Source organism: Drosophila elegans, unplaced genomic scaffold, assembly GCF_018152505.1.
Source record: "Drosophila elegans isolate 14027-0461.03 unplaced genomic scaffold, ASM1815250v1 contig_476, whole genome shotgun sequence".
NCBI classification, from domain to species: domain Eukaryota; kingdom Metazoa; phylum Arthropoda; class Insecta; order Diptera; family Drosophilidae; genus Drosophila; species Drosophila elegans.
In genome coordinates, this window is record NW_024545863.1 from 12,702,714 (window position 1) to 12,728,516 (window position 25,803).

The window sequence follows — 25,803 nt, forward strand, 5'->3', positions numbered from 1 at the left end:
AGACACTCACTCAAATTTCGAGTGCAGCAGCGCCGCTGCAGCAAATTTTGTATACATTTCGTTTAATTTGGCCCGCTGCCGAGGGCCGCCACCGTCCCTCCCACTCTTGCCGCTGCAAAAACTTTAGCGACACTGTTTTTGGATGGAGGAAATGTAATACAGAAAAAACAAAACTCTGGACAGAAAACAAAAATCCAAACACGAGGTGGAGGCGAAAAACTGAAAAAAAGTTGTCTGCCGAAATCAACGCCACTTTCGCCACAAACATTAAGCGTTGCATGCAAAATTACCAACGAGTGGTTTGTATTTCCACTCTGATTGCTGTTTAACATGGTTACATTGTCCTTGGAACCGAAACTGAAACTGAAACTGAAACTAAAACTGAAACTGAAAAAGAATCAGAGTCCTGGAACCGAGGAATCCTGAATCCTGTTGTTTCACCCGTGCCGTTTTTGGATGTTCGTTTTTGATGGTTGTTTCGGTAACGATGCATGTGCTACATCAACATCTAACATATGGTGGCCGTGCATCATGACATGCTCTAGTTGCGAAACTTTCATTCTTTTTCACCCTTTTCACATTGTCGAAGCATTTTTTTTATCGCTTTATTTATATGCATATGGGACAAGTGGCACCCAGACGCAGAATGGCGAAACACGAATTTGCTGTTGCACAAACCAAACTTTGCCCCGAGCTGGACAAACTAATTTGCGCTTAGACAGGGGAGCCCGAACAAAAGTTTTGCGCCTAAACATTCACTTGAGGTGAAGCCGGTTTTTAGGAACTTATGCACGACAAGAGGCAAACGGCAAACATGTGCGGTTACTTCATCAACATTTCACGCTCGACTTGGCCAGCCAGCCGGGCCAAGTGGTAGAAAAACTGCCAAGGCACGCAGCAAAAATGTATGCAATGCCGGCTGCTGTTCCACGTTCCACGTTCCCCTTCCAATTCCACTTCCCCTTTTCCCCAGCCCATCTCACCTGGACGGCAAAATAAACTCAACTCAACTGTTGAAAATCAACTAGCTCCTGCCTTCTATCCCTGCCCCAAACATGGCACAAAGTTTGCCTTCAGCTCTACGATTCCCTTTTTTTTATTTTTTTTTTGTTGCGGCATCTCCTTTTGGCCAGTGCAAATACTTGGCAGCGTATGTGCCTTCGGTCTGTATATATTCATACGAGTATTTGTCCAGGTATAAGTTCATGTAAGCATTTACCGGTCAGGGCTCCGCTCGTCTGACCGAAAACCTTTTCGGCATCTCTGCACCGGGTAGCTGGAATTTTTGGCTAAGCTGGGGCACGTAAGTTTTGTGGTACTGCTGAGTATTTGTTCATAGATAAGACTTAAAATTGGAATTCACAGGTATAAATAAATATATACCATATAAAAAACTTACGGAAATCATAAATACATTATATTGGGGGTGCCACAAAAACCCTTCTGGCTTAAAACTATTCAATAAGGTGTGTAAAAGTATGCAAAAAAAATTAATTTGGATTTTTTAATCTTAGTGAATTTTTTTATTAATAAGGCTATTCAAATTAAATAATCAAGACAAGTTTTAACAGAGTCATCTAGCAATAGAATTAAGAATTAATTAAAGCAATAGACTTAAAATAATAATAAGAATTGTTATTTTTATTTTTTTTTAGCGTTTCTATTCTTTTAACTTGATGGTATATTGTTTTGAAAAAAGGTTCTGTTTTCCTTAGAAACTTGGTAATTTCTTTTTTTGTGGTTTTGTTGTTTTTCCAACCATTTTATTGTGCCGCCTTTTTTGTGACCATGGCCAACCATCGATTTGGCACGTTTCTGTGGGTTTGCCAGCCCCGGAGTTGTCGTGCTCAGAACTCCTCAGCTCACCAGCTCCTCGTATCCCGATCCCCGTTTCCGTGCAGCAATTCGGACAACGAGTTAAAGTGTTTCGCCACGCACTTCAATAAAAACACCTCCACGTACACAGCCGGTAAGCAGCTAGTTTCGTGACGGGCGACTCTGGCGATACGCATACGCAATGTGGGCCAGCCCGCAGCCATCGGCGGAATAAAGGGGCGCAGTCTGTTCCCAACATATACTTTATTGTGTGTGCACTGGGTCCTCGAGTATTCTCCGTCTGTCTGGCGGAAGTTTTTCCCTTCTGACTGCGCCATATGTTCAAATGCTTAATAACTAAATGCCAAATGGCTGATGGGCGAATCCAATAAAATATTTGGGTAATTGTGTGGCTGGTGCATTAGCCACACTCTGGTGGCTTGCGGTGGTCTCCATTTAAATGGCATTTAATCAAAGATAATTAAAAAACGATAGCAAAGCGTTGGCCCGCATCTTTAATAACAAGCTGATCTCAGTTATTTAATCTGCGACCTACGCTCGATCCGGAAGCTATTAAAATTCGACGGTTTTAAAAGTAAAAATAGGTTTATAGTTGTTAAAACATGTCTGTGTTAGCATTTTTTTTTAAAGCAATATATTGCACTGCTTTTTATTGGTAAAACATCAAGAACTTTTTATGAATTGAGAATTAAGAAATGTATCATGTACATGCTTGTTCAGAACACGTTTCCTAATTAGATAACAACATTAGCAGCTCTTAAATTTCACGGCGGTGTAACCCCAAGGCCTTTGATTATACATTTAACGTTTAGTTGCTTAAATTTTAAACATTTCGACATGGTTGCCGGCGAAACACCCCAACCAGTCAGGTGTCAATGTCGCAACCCCAGCCTCGTAATTGCCAAAGACACCAAGGCCGTTGGAGGCAGCGTTCTTGTTTGGCAATTTCCAGATGTGTGTGGCCAGAAGCAGATATACACGTTCTCCGTACACATAAACGGGGGCAGAGAAGCGGGCCGAAAAAGAGGCAGAAGCGGCAAATTGGCGGTGACATTGACAGGGCGGAATGTGGGAGGACATCCGGGGAACTACGACACATCGAGACTCAGACTCATGCCCAAACTCCGGATCCCGGACCCCGGGCCCGGCTACAAAGTACACAAAAAGTTTTCTAATTATTTTGTCATTAAACGCACACAGAGCCACACACAAGCAGGCAGCCTTGTTTACAGGCATACACATGTTTGCCGAGCTATAAAAAGGGTTGGGTTTTGGATATCCGAAAACCCTCCGGAAGAAAGGGGGCGTTGGGTGATGGGGAGGGGGGTGGCCAAAGGAAAGTGTCCTTAGCAAGAGGCAACTTTTTCTCCTAATTGTTTCATTTCACGAAATGGAGGTAAGATATTTCGGCAGCTGTGCGTGTATTGCCCCAGGCACTCACACACTCATCCACTCACCCACTCACCCACTCACCCACATTGCATTAAAACAAGACATCACCTCGCACTCACACTTGGAAGCACTGCATATAAAGCGATTAACACGCCGAACACTCGAGAGGATTGGGGATTGAGGATTGGGGTTCGGGGTTCGGGGTTCGAGTCGCGTGACTGTGGCTGTCTCTCCTTGTTAAACAACAATTTGTTGAATTATTATCATACACCCCTTCGCCAACACAAGCACCGACCTGGAGAAAATCCTTCAGCATCCGAACAGGGTTGCTAGCTACAGACCACGCAAAGGAGCTAAAAATATGTATGCTGTCTAAAAAAAAGCGCATGTCTATTAATAACAATCTACAAATAGCACTCATTTTTCCCACGTAAATACATATTTATTCCACTCATACTGACTTAAAGCCTCTTTAGTTACGTTTATTTCTTTAAAAAAAAGTATGACAAATTACAGAAGAATATGTTAATACAGAATTTATTTTATCGAAAATTTATGCTATGCATATAATTATTTTTATTATCATTCCGTTTGGATATGATATTAAATTTACAGCTAAAGCTGGCTAACAAATTCGTTTATTAATGCATTGTAATATTTAATCATATCAGTGGTTTTACCAAAAATAATAATAAATTACACAAAACCTAAGCAAACTTCTTGTTCCGTTTTCGAGCCCCAAAAGCAGTCAGTTTTGGCTAGAGAATAGCCGAGTTGACATCGCAGTTTCCACCAAGGGGTACTCAAGTGCAGGGGTGTGTGCTTTGCTCACTTCGACGGCAAGTCAAATATGTTTAATAGCTAACTCGCTGTATTTGTGCGTCAGCATTTCCTCCTCAAACACTCGGAGCAAATACGGCACGAGAGTGTGCGTTGTAATTTCAGCTGCCTTCGCCTCGCAATCCCCAGTTGACGGCGACTAAAGTTCAAGTAATGGAATGTGTCGCGGAAAATTATGTTTTAAATAGGTCATCTGTTAAAATGCTATTAAATTATAATTGCTTCGCTTGATGAATGTATTTGTTCAGCTCCAATTGTTTTGCGCTAATTATCGGCTTACAGAATGCATCGAGAATAACACATTAATGCGAGCATTGAAAGCCATTTTTTACTCATTCGAAAATGCTTCAGTTGCAACAAATATCAACTAGCGAATTAAAAATGACAGCTTTGCCAGTAGATGAACGTGAGTAATTTTTTTTCGCCGTGGTCAGTTGTGCTTTTTGTGCGGAACAGGCCATAAAGAAAGAATTTATGTTTTTTATCAAATGTTTTTGTTTCAGTAGGGTAACATTTTTGCGGTAGGAATTGCCGAACCGTTAACATTATTTATTAATTACAACATTTAGATGTCTTTGGCTGTCCATCAAAGTGAAAATAACCACGGAAGTATTCGATTCCACCATTATATGGGGACCAATATATTCCTTTGAATTATATATACATATCTAAATTGAGCCAATTCCAAAGGATTCTTTCTACCCTACTCATGAAAATCAACATTTAGATTCTTTATCATAAATATTTAATTTGAGTTCCACTGCTAGCTGCCGTCAATGCTTTTGGAACTGCTCTGTAAAGTATATACACATTTTTACGTCTGAATATTTCTGTGCAATCCACAAAATTTTGTGTTTGTAAGTGAAAAAGCTGTGCGATTACTCAAGAGAGCAACTTTCGGATTCAACTGCAACAACTGCTGTCAAAATGTCATAAATTGAAGCGCAGCTACACTAAAAAAATAAAACACAACCGTCAAAAATATATCTAGTTGAATCCAGCGGAAGCCATTGCAAAACTCACACACACATCGCCACCAAGAAAACAATCAAAGTCCTTACACGGACAAGCGGTCACACACACACCAGCCCGCTGTGCTACACACACAGTTGCGAGTAAAATGGTAGCATCTAAAACGTTGCCATAAAGTACTGAAATCCACCAGCTAATGCCCGAAATTCACTTCAACAAAACTGCTGCCAAAACAAATAACTGGGAACAAAAAACTTGTAGAAGTTTAAGTGAAAATATTGGACGTGTAGCTTGTAGGCTTTTTTATGGAGGAAATATTGTAAAAGCGAACAAGAAACTATAGCTTCTTTCTTAATATAGCAAATAGAGGTGAAACCTATTCAAAAAATATGTTCAAACATTTTAAGATGTTCCCTAAATCAGCAATAATAAAATGATTTAATGTTTTTACGTATTTATTTGAACTCAAGATAAAGTGTAACCATATTAGTGTTCTTGTATTTCGTTTTTTCTAAACACCTCATCTATCTTTTATTCTATTTAAAGGTTTTCTGTCCTTACAAATTTCAATAACTATACAAAATATGATACCTTTTTAAATGATTATGACTAACAAACAATAATAACTGATATAAATTCTTGTATATTTGATTACTTATTATTAAGTTTGCTACTATTTAAAATTGTTTAATTATTAAATCATTTTTAAAAGACTCTTAAGCCAAGCAGTATTTATATATTTGTACTTTTTTCCAACCATTTTAATTTTATTTACTATCACTCTTGGCCACAACTGTATCGAACACACACACTCTCAGAAGCGGACAATTAAAAAGCCCAGGAGTAAATGCCGACTGTTTGGGCCGTAGTTGCTGCGCTCGCAGATCCCTCGGGCCTGGCCTATGATTTTAGCTTTGTTGGCTCCCTGGGATATGGAATCCACGTCCGCTGCATGGAAGTTATTGTTAGTTTTCATTGTCGCGCTTCGGCTGCCAGACGCAATATATCGAAACGAAACATTTGCCGTTCGTCTTTCGAGTGGATCCGCATCCGCATTCGCATTTGCACCACCGCAGTGGCAACTTTACTCAATTACGTGCCTTGCTGGCTGCTTCCTGGCCCAGGATCCCCGGATCCCCGGATCCCTGGATGCCCGGATCACCGAACCATCCCCCTTCCAATTCACGTCAACTACTTTGGCAGACTTTCTGAACGAGTTGAGCTCACCTCTCAGCTATGAAATCAACGACTTTAGTGCAAACTTTCAACAATTTGCGTTTTGGCCACGGCCTGGCACGAAAATGGGAATGGTTAAGGGGCACTGGCAGCAGCAAATCGAAAGCGAAAACTTTCTGTGACTAAAGGCCCCTAACCAGAGGCAGGTGAGTCCAGGTGAGGATGAGGTGAATGGGGTGAGTGGGGTGAGCAGCAGGGGCAAAGTTTACCAAAGCTCCAGCCCAAATACCCAATGGGCTGTTTGATAAAAGTGAGTCCCAGGGGCTACCCGTTTACATCTACATTAGCGAGGACGTCGGCATCGACAGCGATACCTCGCTATAAATATAGTTCGACACACTGAGCGAAAGACTGCAATATCGAAATTCGTATTACAAATTTATTTCTGACTTATACATATTGGGAAGAGCTAAAGAAATCAATAGAATTTTGAAATAAACGCGTCTAAAAGTATGTAATGAAATATGGGAAATTGCACACATATATTAAATATAATCAGTTTTTTGTATGTTGCATACTTTTAGACACCTTTATAACTTATTACAAGCCCTAAATATTTTACAAGCTTGCCAGCAACTATTAAGTTTATACCGTTTAACCATAATTTTGCTCACATTTTAATTTGATATGATTCTTATTTTTAATACATTTTCCAGAAATTATTTTAAGTACATAGGAATATAACTAGTAATAATAATGGTTGTAAAACTTGCTATGATATATATAAGATTTAAGGTGTCAAAGAAACTAAACAAAGTAAATCACAAAATGACTTCTGTATTTATTAATATTAAAAGCTTGAAATGTGATTTTAAAATTAAAGTATAATAAAAAAAAAAAAAAAAAGCATTCATTTTATTTTAACGACTTCCTTATTAAGCATTTGTCAGTGCATCGATTCCGGGTTTGATGAACTGTTGTAATAATATAGCGTCCGAAATGTCGTCTGGAGTTCAGGTGGCGATGGTGAACCAACCCAACCCAAGTCAACGGTTTTGGCTACCGAACTGCCAACATGCGATATTGTGCAAACAGTTGGGGAAAGTTTTAAAGTTTCCGACAGCCGCCATCGATTGCAGGCGAACGGAGGTGGCAACTAAATTATTTTGATTCCGGGCCAAGGCGGTGGCTGATTCTGCTCCCCAGATGACTTTGTATAAATTCTGCGCTGAAAAGTTAAGTCGCAACGTTGAGGGCGTGATGAGCGCCCGGGGATTGGGGTGTTGCAGGTGCGTAAATGTTAATTAGTGGCAAAGTTTAATATTTCAGAATTTAACGAAGGGAGTTACTCGCTGATTCGCTGTTGAACATTTTCAGCTGCTCAAGGTTAGAGCCACAAATCAATACTCGATCGGATTGGGTATCTAATTAATGAAGTTTCAAGACAAACAAATTGTTGATTTAGCCAACAAAAAAAAAATGGGCACTCAATGCTCTTCGGAAATTCTCAACTTCCGTAGACCCTCATATTTCATTTGACTGGAGCCCTCAGACAAAAAATAACATTTCTATTAGTTGGTAAAGTTTCATTTCATTTCAACTTTGTTTCCCGTTCGCCTCTGTAAGCGGGCTTTTGATGGACTTCCAGCCAATTTCACCGATTTCATTGTTGACACAGCCGGGAGTCGGAGTTTTAGGGCGGAAAAAGGGAGGGAAAAAGGGCGCGGAGTAACAAGTAAATTGGCCACTTATGACACTTGCTAAATTGGTTTTTTCGGCATGAAAGGCACAATGCAGGTTGTGTTAAGCGTCTTGGCCCGCATTCGGTTGGTCCTAGTTAATTGCCCCTCCGATTAGGCACACAAATCCTAACAATAAGCCCACACGGACTACAATAAAATGCTTGATAGTCACCACAAACAAGAGAACATAAATTCACAGCTCGCAATCCCCAAATATCGCCCTATCAAACGCCATCGATCTTGCCAACTGAGTTATTACTGACAGCCCAATACGGTGTATCAACGTAATCATTACCATCGTTATGGCCAATGGAAATCAAAGCCGAACAATGGCCACCGTTGCGTGTTGGAATAATGTGTATTTTCAATAAATAGCACCCCTGGCCACCTGATTAGGACCCACTCGAGGCGTAGCTCATAGTTTCTTGAATCCAATAAAACTGCGGAATGGCCGATTTTGATTTGTATCAATGGACTCTACTGTCGTGCAACACCTCCATAAGGGCTTAGAAGTCGAACCGCCCGGCACCCTTTTGTCCGCAAAGCTTCTGTTCGCTGTCAGTCATTTGTTTACATTTTATTGTTATTGTTGTCGTTGATGGGATTAATAAATTTTCCATTATCAAGATTTTCTGCTCCAAGCTGCTCAACTTGCAGATAAGTCGCAAGGATTGGGAATGGGAACTTGGACTTGGGGGTTTGGAAACGGAGCCATTGGCCATTTGTCTATCGGGCATTATTTTCTGGCTGGTTAAATTTATATACACACCGAAACGCTAGCTAACGAGCGTTTTGTAGTCGACTTAAGTGCTACTTTTTATCAGCCCGTAAATTATAGCGACTGCTTGCCAGTTAAATCATTTGATTTTCTCCATTTTTAAACAGCATCATTCATCTGCATTAAGCCCGGCGACGCGACTAATCACATAAATCACTTAACAGGCCACGCAACAAACTGTGAGACCGGCTTAGCAATAGTTGGTCTAGACTTCAGTCCATCCGTGGCTAATGCAATCATGTCAGGGACATTTTTGCCTTTTGTACATTCCAAAGAGTTTCTAGATCTGAGTAGTGAAAATAGCTAAAACAATCAAAATTCTTTAAAAAATGTTATTAATGTGAAAGTATAGTAGTGTGAAAGTAAACTATTAATTACACTTTATTTTAAAGCTGTACTCAAAGAGAAAATAAACTATGCTATTATTATCATTATTTAAAATGTCTATTCAGATGACTTTACAATTTTTAAAAACTATTAGTTTCCTAATAGGCAACAGCAAACTACAAAGTATTAGAGCCTTGCACATTAAAAATAATGTGTAAATCAGTTTAAAAATTAAATTTGTGTTTGCTTATAAAAAACTCATCTAAATTATTGCTAAATTAAGATTAAAAACTTGTTAAATAAAAAAAAAATTTTTGGTAACGTAAGCTTTTAACGCATTTTATTCAAAGAAACATGCCATTGTGTGTTAAAAATATAGCCAAGATGGTAGCACTAGTGAATGCGCAGCTAGTGGATCCGTTGTCCAGCCGCTAATAGTTTTTAAGTATAATGCAATAAAGATGAAAATCCAAATCATGCTTCATCAACATCAACGTCAACAATATAATCAACCCCCCGCAGAGGGACAGCGACTTTTCACTGGAGTTGCCAGTTGGTAGGGGCTTTGAAGTTTTCCACTGGAAGGATGTTGTTTCAGAGGTGGGTGGTGGGATGTGGGTGGTGTTACGTTCGTCAGGCCGTCAAGGACTGCTGCGTAGCCCCTGGTTGACAATTCAATGTCCTGCTCAATTTGTCCGCATGAAAAGTGGGTGGCAGATTGGCGTCCCTCGTCCTTTGCTTATTTGTCAACAGAGGAGGCTTCAGCGGCCCCGAGTCGCAGCTGCTGCCCAGTGAGCTGATGCAGCTTAGTCGCCCAAGTGCACAGCACCACGTCGGACCGACAGCCTCTTTGTCTGCCTTCCACTGAGAAAAACTGGCACGATTCGATAAGGAACAGCAAATTTAAACAATTAAGCAAGTATTTATGGTGTTTAAATTTAAACACATACTTAAATACCTAGGAACATAATGATTATGGTTTGTGGACAACAATTAGAATTAATTACAACATTTATTAGAATTGCTCATAACTTTCGACGCTTTACACATAATTTTTTGTTTTAAAAAATGTTTAAATAAGTATGGTAATATCGGATATCCATTGGATGGCCGAGCTTAAATTATAATGTTGCATACATTTAAGCACCTTTAAACTTCTTTCAAAACCATTGTGATTTCTGTAGCAACCTTAAAAATGTAAATACTTTATTTAAAAGTTTGAAGGTACATGGAAAACAAGTTTTTTCGTTATAAACCTACAATATTTTTCGCTCAATGTGGGTGCCACTGAAGCGGCTTCTGCTGCCGGTTTGCCATGTAAAAAGCGCAGCCAGCGGCTCTGGCATGGCCTGTTCTCTGTTGCCTGGCCTCTGTTCCGTTCTGGCCCGGTGCTCCATCCTCGTCCTTCGTCCTGCGTCCTGCGTCCTCCTGTTCGACTCCGTCCGTCTGTCTGGCCGTCCGGCGGTGTCATCGTCCATGCTGACAAACAAAAGTGCCGACAACGAGCTCAAGGGAAGTGAGTGACTGTGACTGACCCGGAAAACATTAAAGGCTGACTGGCTGGCCTGGTTGCTTTGTGCGTCTGAGCGTCGGGAACTGGAGCTAAACTAAATGCCCTTAGCCGGCTCGGCTGCTGAGGAATAATAAAGCTGGCTGTATAAATATTTATGGCTTGAAATTAATCAAAATCATAAAAGCTCTGAGAGCGCAGCCAAATGAAATGAGTCAAATGCAAAACTAGTTAATTAGTTTTTCTCACGCACACCCACATGCTCGGCAATTGCAGTTACATGTGAGAATATGAAAGGACTTACAATTGCGGTCAGACTATTAGAAATAAAAGTCGTTCCAATAAATCGTTTTTGGGTTTTCTATTCTAGTATAATCTTTAAGGAAAATTTGAAAGTTAACATGCCAGAGTATTTTATATTTATAATCTTCAGTTAATATATTGAATAGGTCATAGGAATAAAAAAGGTTTTAGCCAAACTTTTTCGAAATTAAATATTATTAAGAATGCCATTAAAAAAAAAAATGAATAAATAAATATTAGTTCTCTTTTTTTTGCAGGTCACAAATTGCATTAAGTTAATTTAAATTTTTATGAATCAAGCTCCAAAATAACTTTTTTAACCAGAATTTCAGATAGTTCATTAAATTTTAAAAGCACTACTAAGAACTATTTAATAACACATAAAACCATCGCAAAAAAATTCGTATCAAATTACTTTTTACCATTACACTTTAGTTTTATAACATTAAAATATATAAAATTAAAATATGTTCACGTTGGAATGGGTACATACGCGAAAATCAAGAATTATCTTCGCTACTAGTCTAACCGCAACTGTAAATGGACACGAATATGGCTGGCAGCTGGAAATTTGTTGGCAGCTGCCATGTAACCGTCTGACCAACTCTCCACGTGCACATCCACATCCCAGAATGTGGCTATAGCTCTCTGGCTACGAAACCGATGGAATGTAGTGGCCATTACTGAATTATTAACAAACTCAATTAAAACGAGTACTAATTTTGCCAACTCTGCGCCGGACAAGCCGACGCACACACTGGAGTCCGTTTGGAAGGCTTTTTAAAATGCCTGTGCATGTGAATGCAATGTAATTGTGAATGCGAATTGGCCAAAGGGTCGGTCGGCATATCTTTACTGGCAATTTATGGCCTCAAATAAATTAATGAAATTAAATTTGAATTTAAAACAAATGACCGCAAGAATATTTACAACAAAATTAAATTATTAGACCGAGCGAGAAGGCGAAACTTCAATAATAACTCAAGAGGGAAGCAACTGCTGGAAATTGAATTTGCCAGGCAAATGTTTGGGGCCGCAAATGCATATTTGAATAGTTTAGTGGGCATCTTGGCCAACTGGACGTGTTTGCCCTGCCAACCAGGCTGTCTGTCTTGACTTGCCTCAACATTTGTTGACTCTGATAATCCCTCAAGTTTGTTGACAATGCGGCTGCGACTTTTGCCCTCAAAAATATTGCGCATACGCCCCGAGGAGCAAAAAATGCCACAAGTCTCTCGAACACTTTGGCAAACATACCATAAGTAGAGAAAAGTGCAACATGGTACCCGGCCCATCCTCAGACACCGCAAAGAGCAGCACTTAATAATTACTTGAGCATTTTGTGATGCACACTGGGAAAATACTTTTTATATAAATTTTGTAAATTATAAGCCACACACATTTTTAATGGGGAATGCTACAGAAACCACTATTGCTCTAAAATAATTTTGATACTGATTTTAAAAACATTGTGAATTTTGTAGCACTTCCCATAAATTTTCATATATTTTTCTTTATTCAAGCATCAATAAGATGATTGTGACTATTGTTAATATATAAATTTGCATTATTTTCTAAAGCTTTAATGGCGTCAGTATTTTTGAAATTAAAAGTAAGTATTTTAGTTTGTTTCGGGTGAGAATGCCTATCTCTTTTAATGGGTGTTTGTCAAAATTCAATCAGTCTAAAATGCAGATATTTTCTTAAGTGTAGCTATATACGCCAGACTTTGTCTAAGAGTCTCTTCTTCGAGGATGTTTGTATGTATATACAACATGCTGTGAACATGTGTTTGCATTGGTGTTAAGTAAGCGCCCAAAAACTTGTTTGTCAATTTTCCTTAGCTGCAATTCTGATGTGTGAGGCTGCTGCAGCCGTTCTAATGAAGAAAACTGAATTACTTTTTGGACTGGCACTTAAAATTTTACTCATGTCTGGCTGATACATATTTTAACTAAGCCAGCTCCTTCTCATAATTAGCATGGACAATTTCCTAATTCCCTCTCAGTGGTTTCACACCTCTGGAAAACCGACCGCTGGCAAATGCTTTTAGCGCTTTGGCTTATTTATTTTTGGTAAAGTCACATTTTATGCGCACTTGTTTGTTAGCCACATGTGTTGGAGTTGAAAGCAGCAAACAAAATAAATAACACAACAAAACATCGAAGGCGGAAACTTTTCCTGTTGTATTCTGCTGCTGTAGCTTGTGCTTTGTTGGAGTATCTGTGTGCACTTGTGAAAAAGATTACTTTAAATATAATTTCTGTGGAAAAACAAAAAAAGCTTTACATTGAAGTTTGATCTTCGGCACGATAAAATTAATTAAATTTTTTTAACATTTTCCTTTTATTATGAGCTTTTAAAAGATTACATATATTATTTATAGTTTTTTTCTTGATTATATGTGTCGTTTTTAATATAAATAATAATAATATATACTTTATTATAACACATCTTTTATCAGATAAAAAATATATGTTTTACTGGAACAAATTTTAAATCCATAGGGATTTTAAACAATTGACACTATCTAATTTTCTTTAAGTGTTTTAGGGCCGTATGTGGATGTCTGCTTGTAGACTCACGTTTTTTTATACCCTTGCAGAGGGTATTATAATTTCAGTCAGAAGTTTGCAACGCAGTGAAGGAGACGTTTCCGACCCTATAAAGTATATATATTCTTGATCAGCATCACTAGTAGAGTCGATCTAGCCATGTCCGTCTGTCCGTCTGTCCGTCTGTCCGTCCGTTTATATGCGAACTAGTCTCTCAGTTTTAAAGCTATCTGCATGAAACTTTCCCAAAAGTTGTCTTTCTATTGCAGGTAGTATATAAGTCGGAACGAGCCGGATCGGACGACTATAGCATATAGCTCCCATAGGAACAATCGGAAAAATAAATGAAAAAAAATTATAACTTTGCTGTTTTTTAGTTTTTTGTTTAGTTCTTCGACATATAGCAATGGTTAAATATTTTAGAATTATGGTTTAAATTTCATCAAAATCGGACGACTATAGCATATAGCTCCCATAGGAACAATCGGAAAAATAAATGAAAAAAAATTATAACTTTGCTGTTTTTTAGTTTTTTGTTTAGTTCTTCGACATATAGCAATGGTTAAATATTTCAGAATTATGGTTTAAATTTCATAAAAATCGGACGACTATAGCATATAGCTCCCATAGGAACAATCGGAAAAATAATTGAAAAAAATTGTAACTTTGCTGTTTTTTAATTTTTTGTTTAGTTCTTCGACATATAGCAATGGGTAAATATTTCAGAATTATGGTTAAAATTTCATCAAAATCGGACGACTATAGCATATAGCTCCCATAGGAACAATCGGAAAAATAATTGAAAAAAATTATAACTTTGCTGTTTTTAAATTTTTTTTAGTTCTTCGACATATAGCAATGGTTAAATATTTTAGAATTATGGTTTAAATTTCATCAAAATCGGACGACTATATCATATAGCTCCCATACAAATAATAAAAATATATAAAAGAACAATCAAATAATTAAGCTGCAAATCGTCATAGCTTCAATGTTTTTAAACATATACGCAAGTAAATCATAATTTTAATGTTTTCAAAAATATTTAATTCTTGCGATAGCTGCAAGGGTATATGAACTTCGGCTTGCCGAAGTTTGCTTTCTTTCTTGTTTTCGTTGTATTTAGTTTGGTTTGGTTGCTGCTGAATAAAACATTTTCACGGTTTGTAGACCGAAAGTAACCCGCGAGCTACCTTCATAACAAATGTGCTCACACCCCCACAGGAGCACATACCACAGCGCGCCGTACTGGGCGTATGCTTGATGTGTTTTAAAAGTGTGTGTTTATGCCCAACACAATGGCCGTCTTTGTGTGAGTGAGTTTGTCTTGGATGGCTTTGTATGATGTATGCATGTGCACGCCTCCATCGAAATGCTCGGTGGTAGTAAAAACCCTTTTCATTGTTGTTTACAGATCATTGACGTTGATTGTTTAAATGAAATGTTTGCTGTGCATTATTTGCCTTAACTTCTACTTGTATTGCTAAATTCGCGGGGTGGAGGGCAGCTTGCGGCCTCATAAAAAGCCAAGAATAAACTAAATATAAGCAGTAGCTGGTAGGAGTAGTTTGAAATGATGACCTGCAAATCCGTTCTGCGCAATGTTTTATTTATAGGGATTAGACAGGGGGTCACACGTGCTACTATTAGCACTCTGTTCAGGCCCCGATAAGTAGGCAAGGTTTTTTTTTGTAAACCCATAAAGGCCCGCTCTGCCCCCAAAAATTCAGCCTGAGCTAAAATCTATTTTCCGCCCTTTTCGCATGACTCCAACTGACTTGAGTTATAGTCAACCCGCGACACGCCCCCTTATACACGCCCTCACTTAGCGTTTTTCGTTAGCTTACACCTTGCCGCGTTATTAGAGCTTGAAATTATAATTTTCCTCGAATTCCTTGCTTTGTGGTCGGAGCCATGCAATTATGGGAACAACCTTCACAGGCGAATACAAGTTTAATTGCTTTTTGTATTCCTACACAAAAAGGCTTGCAATTAAGAAGCAAAAAAAGAATGTAAATGGAAAACTAAATTGAGACGGGCCATCCAAACAAGTCCTTTTATCAATCTTTCCTTACCTCTTGTAAAACGAAAAAAAAGACAACTTTTATACTCCATAGAGAGATAACAAGAAAGACATTTTTAAAGTACTACAAAAAGAGCTACTGATTGAACTACTCTTTCATTTTTAAACTTGTTTAAAGTGTGTTTTTATCTATTTCATATTGGAAGCTTAAGGAATTATTTTATTTTCTTTTTATACCCTTGCAGAGGGTATTATAATTTCAGTCAGAAGTTTGCAACGCAGTGAAGGAGACGTTTCCGACCCTATAAAGTATATATATTCTTGATCAGCATCACTAGTAGAGTCGATCTAGCCATGTCCGTCTGTCCGTCTGTCCGTCTGTCCGTCCGTTTATATGCGAACTAGTCTCTCAGTTTTAAAGCTATCTGCATGAAACTTTCCCAAAAGTTGTCTTTCTATTGCAGGTAGTATATAAGTCGGAACGAGCCGGATCGGACGACTATAGCATATAGCTCCCATAGGAACAATCGGAAAAATAAATGAAAAAAAATTATAACTTTGCTGTTTTTTAGTTTTTTGTTTAGTTCTTCGACATATAGCAATGGTTAAATATTTTAGAATTATGGTTTAAATTTCATCAAAATCGGACGACTATAGCATATAGCTCCCATAGGAACAATCGGAAAAATAAATGAAAAAAAATTATAACTTTGCTGTTTTTTAGTTTTTTGTTTAGTTCTTCGACATATAGCAATGGTTAAATATTTCAGAATTATGGTTTAAATTTCATAAAAATCGGACGACTATAGCATATAGCTCCCATAGGAACAATCGGAAAAATAATTGAAAAAAATTGTAACTTTGCTGTTTTTTAATTTTTTGTTTAGTTCTTCGACATATAGCAATGGGTAAATATTTCAGAATTATGGTTAAAATTTCATCAAAATCGGACGACTATAGCATATAGCTCCCATAGGAACAATCGGAAAAATAATTGAAAAAAAATTATAACTTTGCTGTTTTTAAATTTTTTTTTAGTTCTTCGACATATAGCAATGGTTAAATATTTTAGAATTATGGTTTAAATTTCATCAAAATCGGACGACTATATCATATAGCTCCCATACAAATAATAAAAATATATAAAAGAACAATCAAATAATTAAGCTGCAAATCGTCATAGCTTCAATGTTTTTAAACATATACGCAAGTAAATCATAATTTTAATGTTTTCAAAAATATTTAATTCTTGCGATAGCTGCAAGGGTATATGAACTTCGGCTTGCCGAAGTTTGCTTTCTTTCTTGTTTTTAAATGGCATTAAACAATAAAGCTAACCAACAGGCCCATGAGCTTAAAACATTTTGTTTTTAAGATTATTTAACTTGATCTTTAAGACAACATAATCTCTGAATAGAAAATATTTGGTTTAATGTTAAACACTTCATAAATGCCTGAATACTATAATGTCTGTCTATCACATTTCTCAGAAAACAGCTAAAACGACACATCTGTCCGGGGCCAACAACTTTTTGCACTTACTGTTGACTGTTGCGAGTAAATTTTCGTTTGTCGGACACGTGCAAAAGCAGAAAAACTTTTTACTGTACACACATTAATTTCCATATAAGCTTTATTTCCATCTGGCCTTTTCATCTCCGCAACTGTAAATATATTTGCTGCAGGAACTTCGGTTTTATTTGGTGAACATACAAAAAAGATATGCATGACAATTAATCAGGTGTTGTATAATGCAATAAATTTGTTTAGCAGTTGCATTTAAACTGAAGTGTTATTTCGTACTTCATTATGTGTATTTTTAGCTGATTTTAAGTATTTTAAAAATATTAAGTTATCAATTGAAGTTAAAAACTAATTTTTTTTTTTGCTATACGTTTAAACTAACATTAGGTATTTGCATACATTGAATGCGAATTTTTTTACAGTTAACAAACAAAAAATCATATAGACAGAATGCGATTTTTTTTACAGCTAACAAACAAAAAATCATATAGACAGATGAAATGTTTTTTATTTTATTTATAGATTTAAAATGAACGCAACTTATTTTTAATGGATGGTGGAGATCTAATAAACTTAAGTTTACAAAAACGCATCGGTAAAAATCTGACTAAGATTGTCGAAAAAATTCGGCTTGACCTTAGCCATTTGTTGTTTTCTGTGTAGCTGTGACGTGTGTGTTCTTTTGCTTTCATTGTTTTGTTTTTCGGCTTGGTGTGGTTCGTTTTGTGTTTTGTATTTTGGTTCTTCCAACGCGCCCATCAACAACAACAGGCACAGATGCAAATACAAACAAAAGAATTCATTATTTTACTGTTGTGCATTTAAATTTGATACAATACACGCCATTTCTACACACCTACGAGCACACACAAACACATTCGCACTTTCATTTTGGACATGGCCTCTTGCACCGTACTTTCGTGCCTTTTTTTGAGCCGCTCCCGGTTTGTTTTGTTTTTTTTTAGTTTTGCATAAATTTCGGCCCGTTCGTTCTGTTTGCTTTGACCTGGTTTTCCGCCAGGGCTTTTCCTCACCAGCTTTTCCCTGTGTTTGCCTTCCCGTCTCCTTGCGCTCATCGCCGCTTTGGTGCGAGCATTTTTCGGTTCTCATTAAAATAGGTAAACAAAATCGCATAAAATTTCCTGATAGACAACAGATAAGAGTTAAAACTTTGCGCAAACTCCGAGCGGGACTTTGGGGGCCAGTTTGGTTAGGCAAATGAAGTGTAATTCCCGATGAGAGCGGAGCCCGCAAAACGCTTTCACCGAGCTTATTGGGAGTTAACTGCTCGAGTGCTACAATTACAGGTTAACTTTGGACTCGATAAGGGCTAAGTGCCTGCCATTACGTCAGCTCTTGTTTATTATTAAAGTTAGTAACTCTTTCGGCTTAAATTAAGCTTTGCAATGTAATTTATTGAACTTTTGGGCAGCCAAATCAAAAGGGAACTCTTGAAACCAAAGTTTGTAACTTTAGTAGGTTAAATTCTTAGAAGCCTAACGTATCACCAAATATTTAGCTACTCCGCATTTACCACATTTATTTAGTTTAAAAAATCAGAAATTTTGGCTTGTTATTTGAAATATAAATAAACCAATTGAAAATGACAAGACAAAAATAAAACATTTATTGTTATCAATTCTGGCCAAACGAAAAGAAATGTATCTTTACAATTTAAGTATTGTCAAGGCAAGTAAAAATGTACTTCTTGAGTTCTTAATTTTATAGTTTCAACAAGTTTAGCTTAAGTTAGAAGCAGCTGAAATTCGTCAAGGTAATTTACAAAATATTTTAATATATTTTTGTTTTTATATTTATTGCCAGCAATAAAATAATATTTTATAATTAAATATTCGCACTTAACCACATTAAGTTTGACAGCGATGTGGGTCATCAACACGAACAATTTTTGACGGACTATATTGCCTTTCGGAATTAGTTTCATCAGCTGCAATTCAAAAGTTATTCGTAGGGTAAAATTTATAAGTTTTGCTTTCGGTGCAAATGATTCTCTATCGTTTTAGAAGCCTGTACATAAACTCAGATAAAATTCCCTGAATTCAACGAATTGGAATTAGTTACTGTAACTTGATGCCGATGTCAGTCACATTCCTCTACAATCCGTCTATGTAAGCCCGGATTTTATGGGAAGCCTAGAAATTGAGGCCAGACTATACAACGCCCTTTCTTCGACGTCTAACTCACATCTCTTCACTTTCGAGACCTTAAAGCTTTCACTTGGGAATCTTAAATCAGCCTTACGACCATAAAACGTCCATACTTCTTTCTGATTCTATTCCGTTGCCATTGGCACTGCAAGCTTACTAGGTCAACACAAATCAGCATAAGCCACACAACTCCACATCGGACAATAACATTTTTATGTGTTAAGCTTTATGACAAAAGGCCAACACGGAACAAGGAGCGAATGCACAGGGCAGCACTATGAGTGCGAGAGTACGTGAAAGTTGCTGCAAGTTGGCATAGAAAGTTTACCGATTTGTTTTGGCCGTAATAAATTCGGACAGCTGTAAGCAAGCAACAAATGGGGAATAAGCAAAACAAACGGACTCGGCCACTGCGATAGTTCAGCGGAAAAGTCAAGGACCAAGGGAATCGCCATTGGCTGAACGGTTTTCCCTTCTTTTTCTTTTTTTTTTTTTTTTTTGCTACATAGCAGCGAAGGATCAATCTTTTTCCGCAGCTGCTCCACATGTTCCTCTTGTTGCGAGTGGCACTGTCAAAAATGTTGAGCTTGTGTAAACAAGCAAACAGCCAAGTGGGCGTCGAGATGTTCTGCTTAGCTATCTGCCAGCCATCTACATTTAACCCATTATTTACCACTGAACTGGAAAACAACCACTGACTTTAGTAACTTTTTCAGTTGGCATTTAGCAACTTACAAAAAAATACAAACTTAATTATAAAGTCAAGCATTTGGAACGAAATATAATTTTGTTTAGATGTATAATTCATATAATTAAAGTTAAAGCAAAGATTTTAAGCTGCTAAACATTTCCAACAAAATCCTGAATATTTTGTCTAAGCGATTGTAACTGAATGTTTAATGCAGAGTTTTTTGGTCTAAAATACGTGACATTTCTGTTAACTATTATTTCGAGCTATTTAAATTTCCTTTTTAATGTTATGTTTCCTAGTATTCTTTTATAGTGATTATTATTTCTGTTAACTATATATTGAGATCAGTCATAAAGACGTGTATATTATTTTTAAATCACCAGACATAAAGTCATTGCAGACGTTTTTTCAAGAAATTGTAAAACAGAATATAAAATAAACAGATTACTGTTTCAGAAATGCAAACATATCATTTTACACTTGACGGTGTGTCTTTAGTGGGTTAATTCCATCCCATATCAACTCAGTCAACCGTTTTGTGCGTGTTTCTCTGGCTGCACTTGTTTTGTTTTTCTTGCCTTGTTTTTATTTCGTTAATTTTGTTGTTGCGGCATCTGTTGCCTGGCTTCTGTTTTGGCTGTATTTGTGTTTGCCCCAGCCCTTGCCAAGTAAAATAATTTTAAATGTAATTCTCGGATGCGCCTACCACTCGGATATGCATCGCTTCGAAGGTCCTGGCCCACTTCAGTCTGGAGTGTTACTTTTGGCAAATGTCGGAGTGCCTCTACACACACTTCAAGTCCACGCTGCCTTGCCTGTTGGGTTGATTTTTTAAACCCCCCACCTCCTCCGTCCCCATCGTTAACCCCTGAACTCATCCCCGGCTATGAGTGCACATCTCCTGTCGGCAGGACATGCATAAATATTATAAAACGTGCTGCTGCCGCAGATCAGATAGGTAAGTGCAGATTCCGACTGTCTGGCGTTCCGGCCAAATGCTCACCACGCCCAGCTCTGGCAAATAAGCCCACTTGCTGATTGTCTGTCGGCCGGGCTTTCTGTCTTCGGGCCTATCTGTGTGGTTGAATTAGGGCCCGGATTTTTGGCGTACTCTTTGGCTTGTTGTAAGCAGCTTTTATGCCTGGTCTAACTGGCTTGAACCACTCTGTTTCGGAGTCAGGCCATAAATTTTGGTCAAATGCTGGTAGAAATCTGGCCATTCCTTTATCATTTTTCTTGTTCTTCTTTTTTTTTTTTGATTCAACTGCAAGAAATTTCCCTTTGTTCAAGCAAATTTTATTAAAATGAAATCTGTCCATACATTTCGGCTTGCCCCACTTTTCCCTCACAAATTAAAATTTGTACTCGTCTTCAAGCTCCATCTAACATTATCCAGCAGAGAGAATTTTGCATTGTCTAACTAGTCTTGCAAATATCCTGATAATCCTTATTTCTATACATATATGGAAAAATTATTCCTAACAGCATTTTAAAAATGCATTTCAGAAGAAGAATAATGCAATCCCCATTGCTTGTGGATTACCGATTTTACCAGCTTAAGGCAATTAATTGCCAGTTAAATGCAATTAAGTGCAGCACGCAGAAAGATTCCATGAATAAATTTACGCCCGCAACAGCCATTTTAATCGACTACAAGGCGATAAACATTAAAGCACGCCAAGATGGTCGTGTCCGTGTTTTATTAATTAAATTCGCTTCCCGTTCGCTTAAGCCGGGATTTGTCATATGCAGGGCCAAATACTTAATTAACTTGCAGTTCCATACGCACTTTTTTTGGAGGACGTGCCGTGCCATTTGCATTTGCATTTGCCTTCGCAGTTGTTGTCGTAGTTGTGGTTGTGCTTGTAGGTGTAAGGTGGAAGGTAGAGCGCTCCGTGCGGTAATCGCGATAAGTGCAACAGCAAATGGGAAGGAAATCTGGAGCGGTGGCAAAGTCCACAAACAATGTGTAAGAACACGCGCGAGTTGGGGGATTTACAATTTTAATAAAGTCATATACACGCACACCCGATGGCCAAGATGCCAGTATACTTCTTTATATATATATATATTTATATATATATATATATATTTGTATGTACGGCTCAGTCTGACTTATCCGGCAAAAGAACTGACTGGGCGGCCGAAATACACCATCAATTTTTAATATCTATTTAACATTTCAATCAGCGGAATCGCTGCTTTTGCCGCTCGATTCGTATGCAAAATTTAATTAATATTTAATTTTTCATTTATTGTATTTCTGTGTTTTGCCTGCAATTTTCATGACGCAGCGCGGCCCGCTAATAAAATTAAACGATCCACTCACACAGATACTCCCGCACAAACACACACACACACACTCAGTTTCACACAAGTACACTCGAGCGAATCAGTTGTGCTGCTTTTTTTTGTTGTTGTTGTTGTTGTTTTGTGGGTACCACGCGCCGCGTTTTGCTCCTTCAGCGGATTTTCGCGTATCCTTGAGCAGAAGACCGTAGCGCCACGTTCCGACACGAATACGAAACTGAGCCACGGCGTTGGCAAAAACGCAGCCGAGCACCAAAATGTCCTTTGGCTCGGTCGATTCCATCTCGGGGACTTTTGCGCTCGTCGCGAAGTCCTTCGCAGTCGAAGGACCTGCCTCGTTTCCACTCAAGCCCCGAATGAAAGTAAAAATGGCACGAGCTCTGCTGAAAGAGAGTTTTCGGCAGTTTGAGTTTGTTTTGGTTTAAATTGCATTTAAGTAATAGCAGAAGTGGGCCTATCCCAAGCTCTTTTGCAGTTACGATGCTTCAATTTTGTAGGTTTATAATTTATGTTTTTCTTTTAATTTTAAATACGTGTTGAAAATTTTTTACGGTGTTTTACATCATCAAAATAATGTATTGAAATAACCTTATGAAAAGAGCATATACTAAACCTTTTTAGAAAGTCCTATTTGTATAGCACTTTGCTATTAAAATTGCAGCTGCTTACCTAAAAATATAACGATATACTTTTGATTGTTAGCAATTACTTTGTTACATAAACATTCGAATGAGCATCGAAAATGAGCAGCAGTAAATTTTCTTGACGTTTTTGATAAGCTTCTTATAGTTAAAATAATACCAGTTAAGACTCTTATTGACTTAAATATTTTCTACCTCTAACTCAGCTTCGGGTTGAGATAAAGAATCGCAATGCAAGAGAAAACTACCCGCCATTTGAAAGTTCCCATTTTTCTCTTTGCAAACCAGCGCCTGCGCTTTCATCGACTTCCAGTCAGCAATTCAAGGCATTATAAGAGTTTTTTCCTTTCAGGGACTTTTTCGCTTTATTCAGCCTTGTCGAATGTTAAGATTTCATTTTATAATACAAAATTATCTTGCCTTAAAAATGGAGATCCGGTTTGGGCACCTTTAAACAAATTAAAACGTTTATTTTTTAAAGCTATAAAATATTAGTGTTGCAATCATTACCCAATTTTAGAGATTTTGTTCCAGATATTACATCTTCATGATCTTCCAAATCTGTAAGATTAAAAACTTGTGAAATACCAAGAAAGTAAAGTAAAGAAAACAAGAAAGAAAGCAAACTTCGGCAAGCCGAAGTTCATATACCCTTGCAGCTATCGCAAGAATTAAATATTTTTGAAAACATTAAAATTATGATTTACTTGCGTATATGTTTAAAAACATTGAAGCTATGACTATTTGCAGCTTAATTATTTGATTGTTCTTTTATATATTTTTATTATTTGTATGGGAGCTATATGATATAGTCGTCCGATTTTGATGAAATTTAAACCGTAAATCGAAAATATTTAACCATTACTAAATGTCGAAGAACTAAACAAAAAATTAAAAAACAGAAAAGTTATAATTTTTTTTCATTTATTTTTCCGATTGTTCCTATGGGAGCTATCTGCTATAGTCGTCCGATTTTGATGAAATTTTTACCATAATTCTGAAATATTTAACCATTGCTTTATGTCGAAGAACAAAACAAAAAATTAAAAAACAGCAAAGTTATAATTTTTTTTCAATTATTTTTCCGATTGTTCCTATGGGGGCTATATGCTATAGTCGTCCGATTTTGATGAAATTTAAACCATAATTCTGAAATATATAACCATTGATATATGTGGAAGAACTAAACAAAAAATTAAAAAACAGAAAAGTTATAATTTTTTTTCATTTATTTCTCCGATTGTTCCTATGGGAGCTATATGCTATAGTCGTCCGATCCGGCTCGTTCCGACTTATATACTACCTGCAATAGAAAGACAACTTTTGGGAAAGTTTCATGCAGATAGCTTTAAAACTGAGAGACTAGTTTGCATATAAACGGACGGACAGACGGACAGACGGACAGACGGACAGACGGACGGACAGACGGACAGACGGACATGGCTAGATCGACTCGCCTAGTGATGCTGATCAAGAATATATATACTTTATAGGGTCGGAGATGTCTCCTTCACTGCGTTGCAAACTTCTGACTGAAATTATAATACCCTCTGCAAGGGTATAAAAAGATTTCTAGAAGGATTTCAAATAATTGATATGATATTTTTTTAAACTAAATATATTTTTTACATAAAAATAAGTGAAAAATGATGAAACAGATTTTAAGGAATCCATGTTTATCATTCTATGAATTTTTGAATGAAAAAAAAACTAATGAATATTTTAAGATTATTATTATAAATTGATTTTTTCCAAATAAAAGCTTACACCCTGCTGGAATATTTTCACATATTTACATTTTCGTACCATCTTTTTTGTTGTAGAGATTAAACAAATTAAAATAATATTTTGTATTCAATGCGTTAGACTTATGTTAGGAACGAGATAATTAATACTATGTTAGTTTCGGTGGAATAGCAAATACAAACATTACGATTAAGTGATTAATTATTCTCATTACTTTATCATTTGTTTGTTTACCAGATAAAACGCCTTACCCTATCATGTGTATTTGGCAACGGGGGACGAATCACTCCAGTTCCTGTGGGTCTCTTCCTGTTGGAAGTGGGATTGGATGAGGAAGTGGCGGTCCTGGTACCCTTGATGTTGGTCAGGGTCTTCGGAGGTGACTTTGCTGCTGGCTTTTCGGGCATTTTCACGTAGTTGTGCAGATACTTTTAGAGACTTTTGTCGAAACAATTTTTTCAAGGTCCAAAAAAATTGTTTTTTACTCTACATGAATTTAATGTGGTCGTCTACTAGATGCTAAGAAAGTCGAATCAAATTCACACGACGACTTTACTGTCTGACTTTGAGTCTGACTTTTAGTCACAGGCCACAGGGCAGTCCAGTCATTCGTCAGTCGTCACGGCAACTTAAGTGAAGGTTCATAAGTATATTTATAGCAGTGGTCATAATAATAGTAGCGGATAAATGATAAATATTCTCACGAATAAAATAAGTAATATTAATTACCTCAAAGCAATATAAAATTGATTAATTAAACACACGTCTATACTAATTTTACTATTTTATAAATTGTGATAATCCAATTAAATAACCATTAGTACCCTTGTAAATATTCTTAAACACATTCAGCTGAACTGGTTTATATTGTGTTGATGCTTAAGAACAATGCTTAATGTCTATTACTTTGAATGCAGCTGTATGTCGGTGGCATTCATCATAAATGTCATCGCCTGAAATTACGCATAAAGCATAAAGCCATATAAATGAGTCTACTTTAAGGCGCACTATATATTTATGTACTTGCCGGGAAAATTGTCGCACTTGCATGAAATATGTCCGTGTCCATAGATGGCTGTAGCTGTAGATGTAGCTGTACAATGTACATACATCCAAGTGTATATTTTTTATAAATTAATTTGCATAAATTATGGCATATGAGGGAATCCAAGTTGACGCTAGGCCAAGCGTTTGCTATTTATCAAGGCGGCGCAGCGCAGCGCAGCGCAAATTCCTCTAAATGTCTGGCTCAGAGCAACAATCACTCAC

The 25,803-nt window shown here is 37.2% G+C and overlaps 2 protein-coding genes across 2 annotated transcripts in view; both read right to left on the reverse strand.

Moving 5' to 3' along the window:
• Positions 1-22,346, reverse strand: part of LOC108148286 — a 111,388-nt gene extending 89,042 nt beyond the window's left edge. Inside the window, exon 1 of the mRNA XM_017275251.2 lies at positions 21,627-22,346. The gene's annotated coding sequence lies outside the window, so the exon portion shown is untranslated. The remainder of the gene's footprint in view (positions 1-21,626) is intronic.
• A 780-nt stretch (positions 22,347-23,126) lies between these two features.
• On the reverse strand, positions 23,127-25,071 carry LOC108148246. The gene is made up of 3 exons (XM_017275163.1): positions 24,786-25,071; positions 23,299-23,349; positions 23,127-23,236 (listed from the first exon to the last, which is right to left on the reverse strand). The coding sequence occupies exons 1-2, from the start codon at positions 24,939-24,941 to the stop codon at positions 23,326-23,328; spliced, it is 180 nt and encodes a 59-aa protein (XP_017130652.1). The 5' UTR covers positions 24,942-25,071; the 3' UTR covers positions 23,127-23,236; positions 23,299-23,325.
• Positions 25,072-25,803: the final 732 nt, after the last annotated feature.

Excerpts from the sequence above, each read along its gene's own strand:
- LOC108148246 (XM_017275163.1), bottom strand. The coding sequence starts at position 24,941 with ATGCCCGAAAAGCCAGCAGCAAAGTCACCTCCGAAGACCCTGACCAAC. Across the intron at positions 23,350-24,785 it reads TGCCAAATACACATGATAGG|ATTTGGAAGATCATGAAGAT; the intron begins GTAAGGCGTTTT and ends TTAATCTTACAG.